This window comes from Drosophila ficusphila, unplaced genomic scaffold (assembly GCF_018152265.1).
Source record: "Drosophila ficusphila isolate 14025-0441.05 unplaced genomic scaffold, ASM1815226v1 contig_286, whole genome shotgun sequence".
In the NCBI taxonomy this organism is placed as follows: domain Eukaryota; kingdom Metazoa; phylum Arthropoda; class Insecta; order Diptera; family Drosophilidae; genus Drosophila; species Drosophila ficusphila.
In genome coordinates this window covers 247,525-261,820 of record NW_025064189.1, presented here as the reverse complement: position 1 = coordinate 261,820, position 14,296 = coordinate 247,525, and the positions used below count along the sequence as shown (strand labels likewise).

At 42.4% G+C, this 14,296-nt stretch overlaps 1 protein-coding gene across 1 annotated transcript in view; it reads left to right on the top strand.

Moving 5' to 3' along the window:
• The window catches only part of LOC108087484 (Ig-like and fibronectin type-III domain-containing protein 2), a 73,092-nt gene that overhangs the window by 51,510 nt on the left and 7,286 nt on the right, over nucleotides 1-14,296 (top strand). Inside the window, 9 exon segments of the mRNA XM_017184861.2 lie at nucleotides 3,014-3,107; nucleotides 3,176-3,346; nucleotides 3,410-3,430; nucleotides 3,433-3,546; nucleotides 3,918-5,040; nucleotides 5,654-5,867; nucleotides 6,201-6,474; nucleotides 7,631-7,954; nucleotides 8,742-9,055. Coding sequence (XP_017040350.2) covers nucleotides 3,032-3,107; nucleotides 3,176-3,346; nucleotides 3,410-3,430; nucleotides 3,433-3,546; nucleotides 3,918-5,040; nucleotides 5,654-5,867; nucleotides 6,201-6,474; nucleotides 7,631-7,954; nucleotides 8,742-9,055 — 2,631 coding nt within the window. The 5' untranslated portion in view covers nucleotides 3,014-3,031.

Sequence of the window (14,296 nt, the reverse complement as noted above, 5' to 3'; positions counted from 1 at the left end):
GTTATAAAATTTTTCGATATACAATACACATTTTATGCTGGGTTTTTCTTACTTTCAAGAAAAATAACCGAAAAGCAGTTGACAATCTCTCTTTATCCTTCACCTTTGAATCGCAATTATGCTAAAATGGCGTAAAATTTAATTAATTAGCAGTTGGCACATTCCGTTGGGGAGTTAAGTTTTTAACTTAAGTCCGGTTTTTGGTTTCTCCCCACATTGTCTTCCAAGAAAATTTAATTAAGCCAAGCGCAACTAAGCGAACCAATTTAACCGCTCCAGTCAAAAACGCATACGTAATTTCATTAACAATTATGACCCCACCGTTAGGGTTGCGCATCTTACATCATAAACCAGGGATGGAGATGCGGGGCGAAAGATTGGATTGATGTGTGCCACTTGACATGCCAAGAAGTTGGAGCACCAACACATATAGTATGTATATATATGTTGGATGGAAAAGCATCGTAAAAAAAGATTCAAGACGCTTACCGCTCATTTTTGGGGGTGGCATCCCCAGCTAACTGTCTGTGGCAGCTCCTTCGCTGTTGTGCTAATAAAATCAAAACTGATTACCACATCATCTTCAACGAGCTGAGCGGAACGAAGCCACCCAGCACGGAGCACGAGGAGCAGAATACAGCGTAACGCTTGGAATCGAAGCATGCATATCATATTACTCATACGCCACGTTATACAATTTACTTACAACGTCAACGAGCAGAACGTTGACAGCGAACCAAGACGACACGAGATGAGATGGGAAGCGAGGAGCTTTGGTAGTTGTGGCCCAGATGAAGACAAATAGATGGCAAAATCGTCGAGGACACACAAACACTTGCGTACACTAAGGCAAAAAATCACAGAAATTGAATTACATTCGCTGTAAATTAATTTACTATTTAAAATGCATCACATTTTAACAAATTATATTAAAAACTGAGATACAATTTGTATCATGTTATAATATATTAAAGCTCTGACTGCATGAATGCTTTATGGAATATCCTGTTTATAATTCAATTTAATTTATTGGTTAGTTTAGATCTTCTTTTCATTTGTATTACTTAAAATAATGAATATTAGAATATTCTCCCTGTGTATCTCAGCATATGCGTACGTGTGTGTATGTGTTCTGGAGGATGTGCGTGCCTGGATGAGTGCGCAAAAATGGCAACGGCAAAGAGCAAAAGCCAAGAGCCAAGAGCAAAAACAATTAATTGAGTGGGTGGCAAGCGACACCAGAGTGCAGCGAAAGATAAATCGTTTTGCAATAGCGCTATAATTTAATCAAATTTGTCACTTTTGCAATTGAGCAACTCCTCGCGAGCTCGCTCGCAAGGAGACTCCAGTTGACGCTCTGTTGGAATTTATGAATGGCACTGCCATCGCCATCTAGACAAAAGGTGAGCTCCTGCTCCGCCACCTGCACTTGCACCTGAACAGGTAACTCAATCTTCGCTTCATGGGTCGCAAGTGCGTGCTCGGGCATCGCGTTCGCACTTTGTAAATTCAATTTGAAATGCGCTTGATGCGCACAAAGGCACAACCTCCTACAAGCCCACTACCTTGTGCAGCTTGTTTTCACATACCAGTCGTCCCCGCCTTCCCCCTTCAAACCCCTTTGGATACCCCACAAGTGCCACCCAACCGGGAAAAAGGGGGTTGGAAAAACGGTGGGCGGAAGAGGAGGGTACTTTTCACTGTCGCTGATGGCCAAACAAATGCCAGCTAGCTAAGCGGTTTGTCAGCGCATTGGGGGCCGAGAAAAACGTGGGGAGTGGGTCAACGATAAACGTCATTGATGACGACCCAGCGAACTGGTGACCCCCTAACCCCATAACTCCGCCCCCTTTCCCGCCACACCCACGGCGATTAGGTGAATCGATTAACCGTTCTCGTAATTGAATACAAGAGCACCAGCCGCACGCACTTCTTATGCTGCAGTGTACGCAATTTGTTGTTGCCATTACCCGTCGAACGGTCGCTAAAACTGCCAGCAAATTCTCAGTTACGCGCTCACGTACGGAGCACTCACACAGCTGCAAGTGCAAACACAGGCACAAACAGAAACACACACTCACACACACAGCAAACATTCCGGTACAATCAGCTCGAGCACCTTTCACAGAATGCAGGAACCAATTTCAACAAATCTAAACCTCCCTCTACACTGCAAGAAAACAATATTCAAAGAGTATATTCCTTTACTTAAAAAAAAAACGAAAGTAATAATAGGATTTTAGATATAGCTATAAAAATAGTTAAAGAAATATACATTGGTTGGCCAGTATTGGCATAAGTTCATTTTTAAAAAATATATCCTAATCGAAAAACATATAAGTGAAAAACACACGTTATGGTGGTTTTAAATATATTACCCTCATTTTTTCTACGTGTAACTACCACTGCAATGTTAAACATTTTATCAACGCAGAAAAAGAAGGGAGAAGCAAAAAAACTCGTTCGAATTTTTAAACAAAAATCCAAAAACGTTGGCTATAAGCGAACAGGTAACCAAACCAGGCATCCAGCCTGCGGAAGGGAAAAGTGGCGGGAAAAGTGAAAAGCGAGGGGAGTTTTCAGCGTCGTGAGGGGAGTTGTGAATGTTATTTTTCAAACATCAAATGTTCGGGCCACGTTGACGTCAACACGGGGTCCAAGGCAAAAGTGACGCTACTTTCAGCTGTTTGTGCTTGCTTCCTTCCTCTCGTCCAACTGTTCCCAATTGGCTGCATTTCCCAGGTCAGCCATCAGCCACGCCCCCTCCCTTTTCCCCCTCGCCCACGCCCTCTCCAATTTCCACGACTCGATAGTTGCCACTGGCGTTTCGCCTGACCTGGCCATTTATTGCAATATCAAAATGTTTCCTTTCCGCCGTTGGAAATGATTGAAAAATATTCGCCTTTCCATGGTTCCGGGCTTTAAAGTTCGACAAACAGTTTTTGTTTTATTTTAGCATTACAGGTGATCCGGTAATTTTAGTTAACCGTTCTGTTTCACTTCCGTTTTGCAGGTTATCCTACAAGGAATAATGCTCAGGCTTTTGCTGGTTCATGTAATAACGATATGTGTGCTAATAACTAATGTTAAGTCTGGTGTGCCAATTGGTAAGTATATAATAATTCTAATATAAATAATATAAGTTATTTTATAAAATTAAATTGATTTCTTTTAGGAACCGGCGGACCTTCAATAATTTTGGAAGGCAAAGATGCTTTGTTAACCTGCGTAGTCTCAGATAATTCCTCGAACAACACAGTAATATGGAAGAAGGGTGACGAGATCCTGACCGCCGGAACGGTGCGGGTAACCAAGGATCATCGCGTGCGAATCCTGCACGATGAAAGTGAGTCTTGCACGCCTCTTAAGCTCTTAAAAACACTTAACCAATCTTGTGGTTTCTAATTAGATCCCAAGGGAAAGAACCTGGAGACGGGGGAGAAGTGTGGGTGCTTTTGATTAAGGGTCTCAAGCCCAGCGATTCGGGGGCGTATGTGTGTGAACTCAACTCGGATCCCGTGCTGCGCAGCATTCACATACTGACAGGTGAGTGACACACAAAAATAGTTGCCCAAAGAAAACATTTCAATTTAAGAAATAGGTTAATATTAAATTTAAAAATATTTAATATGAAATAAACTATACATTTGGCTAAGTATAAACTCTAGCGACGAAAAAAATTACCTTTCAAAAATCTGAAAAGTTGCTTTTTCGAGAAATTTCTTAATCTTCGAACTGAAAGCCCATAAGTTCTTTAATTGAAATCCGATTTTGAATTGGTATATCTCTAAATGCTTGTGAATTTATTTTTTTTTCACATTTTCATGAAATTTTTATTGAAATACCTGCCTTAAATTTGGTGCTACATCGGCTTATGCGGGTATTACAATTTAAATGTCCCTCCTTTTTTCAAACAGTGAAAGAGCTGCATGCGTCGACGGGTGGGCCGGGAAATGCGACGGATCCCTCGACCGCGGAGTCGAGTGACGTGTTCCTGCTGCCGCCGCCGCTGGACGCGCAGGACAATCGGAGCTTTTGGCGGCCCAGCCAAGTGCCGCCGCTGGTGACGCACGACTTCACCGAGTGCTGCGAGCGGGCCAATGTGTCCACGCAGTGCATGGGCTTCTGCAATGTGCACAACATCCTCGACGGAACGACGGGCATCGATCCGGAGGCCTGCGAGCGGGACTTCCCCGGCATTGTTCGCTGCATGGCCGATGGCCGCAACCATGTGCCCTGCTGCGTGGACAAGCAGATTCCGGATCTCTGCCAGGACATGTGCCGCGGCGAGTACACTCCATTCACGGACAAGCTGAAGACCCGCGTTTCCTGCGTCCACCACACTCTCAGTGGGCTGCAGTGCATCTTGAAGGGTGTGCAGCTGATACCCAGTTCCCCGACATTTGTGACCATCGAGAATGTTAGCGAGACGAGTGTGAGTGTGGGCTGGACGGCGCCGGACAAGCTGGCGGATCGGGTTTCCGGCTACACCATCAATCTGACCACTCTGCACAGCTTCGACGAGGATGAGTTGAGTGGCGAAATAGTTCATCGGACGGCCGCCGATTCCCCGGAATCTATTAGCCTTCAAATGGTGCCCGCGAATCAAACCCAGTTGGTTTTAAATAATCTCATTCCGCTGACCATGTACGCTGTAATTGTGACGGCCACCAATGAATTCGGTTCGAGTCTGCCCAGCGAGAGGTTGAGATTCTTCACCCATACAAGTGCCTCGGCGGCGGAATCCCAAGCGGGAACCACGGACAAACAGGCGATGCCTCAAATTCCAGATACGAGGCAATGTTGCGAGGACAATGGTATGACCCACCGAATGTGTCTGGACAAGATGTGCGATCCGCAGAAGACCGATCAGGCCAATCTGCCCGATTTTATGGTGTGTGCTCCATGGTCGAATATCACATTCAGTTGTCTGGCCAATAATATCGATCATACGCCCTGTTGTCGTGCCAGGGGAATCCCTTCAGCTTGCTTTCCCCTTTGTGCTGGAAAGCTGACCTCGCTGGACTTTAGTTTGTTCAAGTAAGTTTTGAACCAATTATATACCTTTACAATATTCAGTAATCAAAATTTCGGAAAATTTGTTTAAATTTTAAAAATACCGAACTTTGTTCATTAAATTGTTAAATGATTTATTAAGCTAGCATTTTATCTGAATATTATAAAAAAATTGCAATTAGGCAAAGAAAATGATTTGAAATATTTGCTTCTTTAAAAATTGTTCAGACTAAACACAATTTTCCTGCTTCTGTAAGGAATTATCCCTCCCGTTTTTTCGCTTTTGTTTTCCACACACACATCCTTTCATTTTGCTACTTGCCATAACGGCTCTCAACTTTGAATCGATAATCATCAATGAGCTGCTCGTTCCGCTGTTAATCGTTTACCCAGCCCACTCCTTACCCATCATCACGGGCTGGGAAACCCGTAGGCCGTTAAGCCCTAATATCAATCCCATGCCCACACCCATATTCTCATTCCCATTCCCATTTCCATTCACTCTACTCCGCATCCTTATCCGGCGCCCAAACACAATGCTACTTGCTAATGACTCCGCAGGATGAGTTTTTATGCCGAATGCCAATTACGGAGCTCCGCTCCTTCCCGCTTTCCCGCTCTTCTTGGTTATTTGCAGATGCCTGCGCTTCATGTCCGAGTACAACAGCTGTCTGTTCCAGGGATACGGCGTGCTGGCCGATCCGCCGTCAAAGCTCCGGACGGTGGCCAAGACGGACAACTTCGTGATTCTGGACTGGAACAAGCCGAAGCGACTGGCCGACACCGTCAGCACATATCACGTCAAGTTCCGTCGGCTGGGAGTGGGCGATGACTATCTGACCGTAGAGAAGGTATTACACAGCCAACAATTATGAATAATACGTTTTTGAAATCTAAATATTGAGTACAAGATTTTGACAATTATTTAGGGAATAATAAATATCTTAAAAATTAGAACTTTAAATCAATAAACTTGAAACAAACGAAGGAGAAGAATTAATATTTAAATTAAGTTTACTTCTGGTTAAGCAACTTCAAAATTTAACAAGATTTTTTGTATTTTTCTGTCTGCAATCAAACACTAATTTTCCGATCCAAGACCGTGTTTTTTTTCCAAGTGCATTATTCTGCCACCCCCGTTACCCACTTCCGAAATTGTTTGGCTAATTCATTAAGCTTTGCAGCGCCAGCCACCGCTGATTCTCGAGGGTCTCGAGTCGGACATCTACTACGAGTTCTACGTGGTCTCGATAAACGCGTACGGCAAGAGCGAGGCCTCCCCGCGGCTGATCACCCGTACATTGGCGGCGGAGCCGGTACAGCAGACAGCCGCCAGATACAACATGACGTCCTGCTGCCAGGCATCGGGTCTCCTGCCCCAGTGCGCCCCCCTCTGCTCCTACAACATTCGATTGTCCGATATCGAGCGACTGGGTCCGGCGTGCCGAGCCCAAATGCGTAAGTAACAGCTGGATTTTCATTTTTTTTTTTTTTTTTTTTTTTTTTGAGAGTGGGGTTCCCTGGATTCCCGGCTATGCCGGCTTTTCGGCTCCCCGGTTTGGCAAATATTCCCGCTCCGTTGGAAAACACTAATTAGCGGCCGGATAGACCAGCCATTGTCCTCTGGACTTTTGTTAATTTAATGAGCTCATTTTGCATTTCTCGCTCCGTCTGCCGATGCAATTTCGAATATTAAGTGTCGCCGTGCCCATTTGGGCATAATGAAATTTTGTACTTATGCAAATCAATTTTTAGTTAATTAGAAGCACACAATCCCCTCGAAAATGGCCGAGAGGGATGTTTGATGTTGCCAAATGCATGGGAATTTTGCAAAATGGTTGTACCATCAAGTGCTGTTGGCATTGTTATTGCCTGACAGGGCTTATGTTATTTAGAAGTTTAAGTCCCTGTGTAACGTTTTTCAGCATCCTTTCATTCAGAGTAAACAGAAATTTTTGTTTGCTTAATTCCTTTAATGAGCCGATTGTCGATAATGTCGATAGCTTAATTTGACGTTAGTTTCATAAAACAAAATATTAAAATTTTTAGAGTAGTGCAAAAGTTGTTCAACACAAATCGGTTGAAATATTAAATGAAATAGAATTGAAATATAATATACATATATAACTTTTACCTTTTTGAATTTGATAAATTATCAAATGATTTATCTATCAAAATCATCTGCTTTAAATAGAAAATAATTATTGATTTTCCTGCAATCAAAGCTCGTCCTAACTTTTATGTCGGAAAACACTCAGTGCCAAAAATATCCAAGTCACTCTCAATCAAAAAATTGAATCTGCCTCGGTGCTTCGGCCATGACTGGGCAGTCTTTCGACCCAATTTACCCGTCACCTAGTCAATGATAGGAAATCTTTCGGTTAATTTCCTGTAAATTGCCGTCGAGTTGCCGACTCATGGCAGATCCTTTAAATTATCATCTCAACTGGAGTGGCAAGCGGGGCAGAGAATTGATGAGTTCATGTCACAAATTGTTCCATAACAGAGCACAATGAGCCGTATCGCTGGACGCCGGGTTGGTTTATGCAAATTTCGCCACAATATTAACCAAGTTGCCATCGCATTTGTGCCCATCTGGCGCTCTAATCCTCAGCAATCCTGGCCCGCTGTGCAGCCGGAGGACGTGATCATAGTCCGTGCTGCAGTCGCCGCGGCGTCATTAACGCCTGCATGCCCCTCTGCCGCGGCGTGATGCCACTCGCACTGACCACCAAATCGGCGGCTGCAGCGGCAACATCATCATCATCATCAGCAGCAGCAGGAGCATCATCTGCAACATCTGCCAACAGCAACAGCTACGGCAACGGCAACGGCAATGCGGCAGCTGCAACATCATCATCGTCTTCATCGGGAACGTCAAGCAATGTGCCCGATTGTTTATCATATGCCGGCAACATTCTGCAGTGCTTCGAGGAAGGTGAGTACTTGCCACAGCAGGTCTTTGTCTCTACGATTGTCTGGAGTTGGGATTGTAAGCCGAGTTGTGACCGCCAGCGAATGAAATCATCTCATTTGAACTGGTCCCGTGCAATTTCATTGTAATTGGGAAAGTTGCATTTAGGTTGTCAGTAATTCAAACGCACAGTAGTCCAAGTTCCGATCGGAGAATACCTTTCCTCTGATTAAATATTACATACTATTAAAGGGTTTACATTTAAATTACCTTTTTAAATCAAATTTGTATTTTGGAAATATTATTACAAATTAATTCTAAAACTTCTGAGCTCTAAATTTAAAAAAATTATATTATTACAAATTTTTCAGATTAAATATTTTAAAGTAAAATACAAACATAAAATAAATACTTATTTGCTCTATTTCTGAATGTTGTACAATTAGACCCTCCTAATTAGTGAATACCTTTAGTCACTGGCAAGTCACGGCCTTTTGCCATCCAGATAGCTGCACCACTGGCCGCACTTTGCGGTGCATCCTTCTGTGTGTCCTTGTCGAATGGTTGCATGGATGGCGTTGGCCCCGCTGGGCGCTGTGTTTGCAGCTAATTCTGTTTGTTTAATGGCGTGTCTGCGCACGTCGAGAATACGCACTGTTGCTCGCCATTGTGCGCTAAATTATTTGGTCAATGCTTTGGGCCAAGCGACCGCACAGCTCGGCAGACAAAACCAATATTGGCCAATTAAAGTTGCATTATAAAGCACAACAATGCACGACGTACTCACGAATTCTCTCCCATCGAAACACAGGCACACAGAATATCCCAGGACCGCCGGAAGATGTGCATGCGACATTTGTGAACCAAAGTAGCATCAGTTTGGCCTGGACGCAACCCGATGCGGAGAGGGCGAGCAACAGCAGTGGCAGTGCAACAGCATCGCCAGGTGACATGGTAACCGGCGATGAACTGGCAGCCGGTGCTGTGGATCCTGGAAAGGATGTGCCTGCGTCTGCGGGCGATGCCACAAGTGGGACAACTGGAACGGAGGATATTGAATTCATCGTGCAATATGGCAAAGTCAATAACATGACCATGTACGAGACAGTTGCCAAATTGGAAAATGTGAGTATATATCGGATTGGACAATAGACCGTCCCTCTCTCTCTATTCTGCACAAACTTTTCCAGTGCAAAACTATTTTCCACTCCTTCCCCCTTCTCGATTTCCCCATCTCGATTTCCCCTCTATTTCCGCACCTGTGAGTTGGCTCCAAAAAGTTTTTTTTCCCTTATTCTCTGTTTTTTTTTTTTTTTTTTTGGCTGGGCCGGCTTCAGACTCAAAGGCAGATTCACACACACAATGGGGCACTTCATTTGCATTGGGGCCTGCGGGAGGTCGCCTTATTACGATTTGCCTTTTGGGCCAAAATGCTGACATTATATATATTCGAGTGCCAATGGAATTGAAAAGAGCTTACAAATTGCCTTGTCTGAGTGCCGGAGGCCGGGGAGCCAGGACAATAACCGTTTCAACAACTTTCCTTCGACGGGGGAGAACTTAAATTGGTTGCCGAGTTAATGAAGAAGTTCGGGAACAGGAAATTGCTTCCATAACAAGCATTCATATTAGCAGATATTGTGGTCGCTCTCACACACACACACACTCACAAGCACACATGGCGTATGAGCAACGTGAGAGGTTATTTTAATTGTTCAATTAAGACATCAAGAGGCAGTATCTATGATTATCATCTGGCACATAGAGATTTCGAACTGTGATGAGGTTGAGAACAAACCTTTTTTAATTAAACTTTGAACTTCAAAATGATTTAATGGAAAAATCTAAACTAGTTTTTATAAACAGTCCCAAATGTATATACATATAAATAGAACAGGTGGCTTTGTAGGATGGTACTTTAATAAAAATTAATTACTTTTAAAGATAAGCTGTAAAGATTTATTTATAAAAAAATAGTGCTTTTAAAGACTGTTTACTAATAATTAAAATAAATCGAGTAAAGCAAAATTAAGCTATCAAAGCTAATATTTTTTTATAATTGATTATTTTATTCAAAATGCCACCACTGAATAAAAAGTGAAATAAATGCAAAGTTTTTCCTGAATTAATTGGAGCCAAGAGCCCAATCATGTTTTCTAAAAAGTTCCAGCCTCGCGGCATATGAGTAATGCCTGCAGTTAAGCCAATTATTCAATTATTTATTTAAATCCTTGGCCATCGGCTAAACCTCACTAAATGCATATATCGATGGCCATTGTTTATCCAGCGAATAAAATCAATTGAATTCCCACCAAACCTTCAACGAATTTCAAGTGCAATCCTCTCGAACCAAAATATTTGGCTTAAATATATTTGAAAATACATCGATACACACACATACGCTGGCAAATAGTTTCGGTTGGCCAACGCTAATCCAATTCAGTGTAATAATCTTTGAACCCTGTCCAAAATATCGGTTGAGAGGGGGGAATGGTGGTACAGGGCTTAGGTGTACTATACTATATGTAGAGATATGGGTAAAGTTTTTGACGCCTTTGCGGCTCGAGAGGGAGGGGCTGGGGGTCTTATGGCCGCCATATGTATTGGCAACGTGCAAAACGTGACTATAAACTGCTAAAAATTGTAGCCGATCCACACACAAAAAAATGATGGCGAAAAAAAAACGAAAAAGAGTAACCAAAACCAAACAACGGGCCAAAAGTTGGCTCTGGCTTTGCTATTGGCATTGTTGCTATTGTTGTTGTTGTAGCAATTTTTGTTTTTGTTTTCACTATTTTTTGTTGCAATTCTGTTGGCTTTGTTGTTGTAGTTATTGGCCGTTGTTGTCACACATCAACGCGCTTTGCTGGCAGCTGGGCCTGGTCGATGTTGCTGCTGTTGTTGCCTTTGTTGTTGCTGTTGTTCTTGCTGTTATTGCTGCTGCTGCTGCAGCATCAGCCATGGCCATCAACAGAGTTATTGGCCTCGAAAAACTTGCAAATGCTAAAAAATACACCAAAGGCAACAACAAAGGCCTGGCAAGAGTTTGTCGCGTGTTGATGCGCACAGAAATGTATTTAAAGTGGGGTCTGTGATGCAGATGTTGCTGTTGTTGTTGGCATTGCTGTTACTGCTGCTGCTAGTGTTGTTGTTTTTGTTGTTGCTTCGGATGGTGGGGCCATTGCAACCTGTCGTCGACAACCTGCCAATGATGCACCAGCACCAGCGAATCGATGGGAGGTGTTAACGTGAAGTTGGCATAGGAACCTCTATAGAAAACATTTTGATTATTTGAATTTAGGGTTTACTACTTAGAAGTTTTGTCGATAATATTTTTAAAAATTTAAGTAACAAATATAAAAAGGAAACAATTTTATATTTTTGTGAAACTTAAATTAATCATAATATGCTTTTATAGTTTTTATAATGATACAATTAATTAATGTAGTTAGAGTAGGTTAGATGACATCTACATTTTAATAATTAAAATTGTATTTAATAAAAATAATAATTTTTAGAATCTGTTTTTTTAAAAAATAGGTATGCTTTAAAACTATTAGATAAGGTAAATCTTCTAAGATATAAGATAAAGACCGAACACCTTGCACAACCTATGCAAGAGTCATCTCAAAATGCTTCCAAGTTAGATCCAATATCGCTCGCATATTTATTTCTTTGCAAGATTCATAGCCATGCGTTCGATTTAATATAAATGATTGATTATGTAGGGGGGAATCACAGTTTCTATTGACAGCTCAAAAAATCCCCTGAACAATCGTGACAGAATCTTTCATCACGTGAGCAACTCTACACCCGAAAAACCAATCGATATGGAAGATACTGTGCGGTGTCAGCTTTGGTTCGAGCTCCGCTTTTTTTTTGTGTTCTTCTTATATTCTGAGCTGTTTTTTGTTGATTGTGCTGTGGAAAATTCATTCGCCCTGTTGGTTGCTTATTTTTTTTTTCCAGTTCTTTTTTTTTTTTGTTTTTGTCTGCTTTGGTCAGCAGTGCACGCAGATGTTGCGGTTCTTGTTGTTGTTGCTGTTGTTGTTGCTACTGTTGATGCTGTTGCTGTTGGCTTAACTTGGGGCTGGCTTCGGCTTGGCTTAAATGCTTTTCAGTTTTGCCGTTTTTGCGGTAGCACCAGCACCCCGTCGGTGTCAAATGGTTTAAACGCGCCTCGCGACCCCATCCGAATGGGTTATTGCATCGCATACATCTATAAGTTCGTGGCTATCGGCCCAGTTCCCCGCCAGCCTGCAATGCGTTGACTCAGTGTGACACTTTTATGGACAAACTTAATTGCTTTTGGACGTGTCAGAAATATATATAGAGAGGAGAAGCCTCAAAGGGAGAGGGGTGAGAGTAAAACATCATTGGAAAACAAACCGCTGGGCCAAGACTAATGGCTGGCTGGAAAGTTGTGCTTAAACTAGTAATGGCAAACGCAATCGGCATCCCACCCAATTAAAGGTAATTCCGATGGCTGCCTGCTGTGTTTTTGCAACCCTTCCTGATTGAATCAGTGCCAATAATTTGGCAATTTCTATTCGTCGCCAATGCACGGCCGGCATTGTGTCACCAGCAGCATCAGCAACAAACAGCCCCACAAAAACATTATTCGAATCTACAGGATATTACATGGCATCAGGGAGAAGGGAATTCGGCGCGGGGCTCACCGGGGGGAAAACGGAAATAAAAGGTTTTCCTCCACAGTCGTTGCTTTCAAATGATTCTCTGTTGACTCTGGCCGAAAACGAACGTAACTTTTGTGATGATTTTTAGTGCCGCCGCTCTGCGTTAGTTCGAGCTTGACTTTTATTCCTATTCCTATTTGTGTTTGTGTTTGCGTTTGGCAAACACACGGTCATAAAAAACTTTTTAATATAGCCGGCAACAGTGAAAAGTACAAATAAAAAAAAAAAAAAAACGAAGGGAAAGGGACTGACCACGATGCCAGAAATTAGACACATTAAATATTCTGATACAGCTGTGAAGGAGCCAAAAGGGGTTTGGGCCACGGCGATTATGTGCTTTGTCACTGCAGTCGACTTTGGGCCAAGACAACTGGTAAATGAGCGACCAGGGACCTAGTTTTATGGCCGGAGTGTGACTCCCGTTAAGGGGAAGGACTTCAGATAGAGCAGATATACACTCGAAACAAAAACGCTCCTAATAACTTAAGTGTTCTTAATTTAAAATAGGCTTCTAAAAGCATACATACTATGAACCTTTTAAAAAAAAAAATTTATAAATGCCTTAAAGCTCTATAAAAATAATATTTAGAAAAGAGTAAGGGTAACTTTTTAATTGGATTTAAATTGGTCTTGCCAAGGAATGTTTAAAAAAATTGTTTTTAATTGAACGGGGAAAATATCGTGCTAAGTCTGAAAGAATTCTCCCTCTTCCGATCTTGAATTTCTTAAAGTGCAGGAGCTAAGTAGCAAAGGACATCGCGCTATGCATTTTGAACAGCTATTCGCAGAAGTAGTTGCTGGGGACTCACCTCGATTTCTACGAGGTAACCCCATTAATTATTCAGTTAGGACCAGCTCGTCATGCCAATTGTGGCACATTTAAGTTGCGGTTAATGTAATTACGAAAGGGGACTGGAAAAAGCAAAGCAAAAACGACACACAGGACACAGGACACACGCCCAACTAAAAGTCCTTTGGCTGCTATTACTGTTGCCCTTTTTTTCCTGTAGGGGCTGTCGAGAGCATAATAAATCGTTTTTCCCTTTTTTGCCCTGACAATCTTTTTCGGCTTTGAATTTAATGCGTTTTAGATAAGTTTCTAATGGAAGGAAATTAGTATTGAGCCGGGCAATTTATTCTCCCGGCCAGTGGACACTAAATTCTAGTTAGTTTATCTCGAAGAGTACCTGTGTCAAATTGAAGTCTCTATCTCCGGGCTTTAACCCCTGCTCAACATCTTTATTTCGGACGGGTTTCTGAGGCTAAAATGGGTTCGCTGCTTGGCATCTCATATTTGACACAAGTTGTCACAGGCAGGGTCTAACGAAAACCCCTGCAAATTGAGATTTACGACTTGACCCGGGTATGACAAAAAAAAAAAAAAAAAAAAAAAATCTAGACATCTAACCATCTAACCAAAAGCGAGATGAACCTCCATACATATTTAGCGATGTTGGCCAAACTGGCTCCGAGAACAGATGTCCAACATCGCTCTGACATTGACTTACATACTCAAAATGACTCGTTACGCCGGATAAGCTCGTCGGCAATTGGCGGGGTGGTAGTCGTGAGGCGGGGGGCGTGGCACTCAGTTCAAATATTTTTAGCGCATTGCCAGCACTAAGTAGCTGAAATAACAAATGCCTGTCCAAACGCTGATGATGACGCT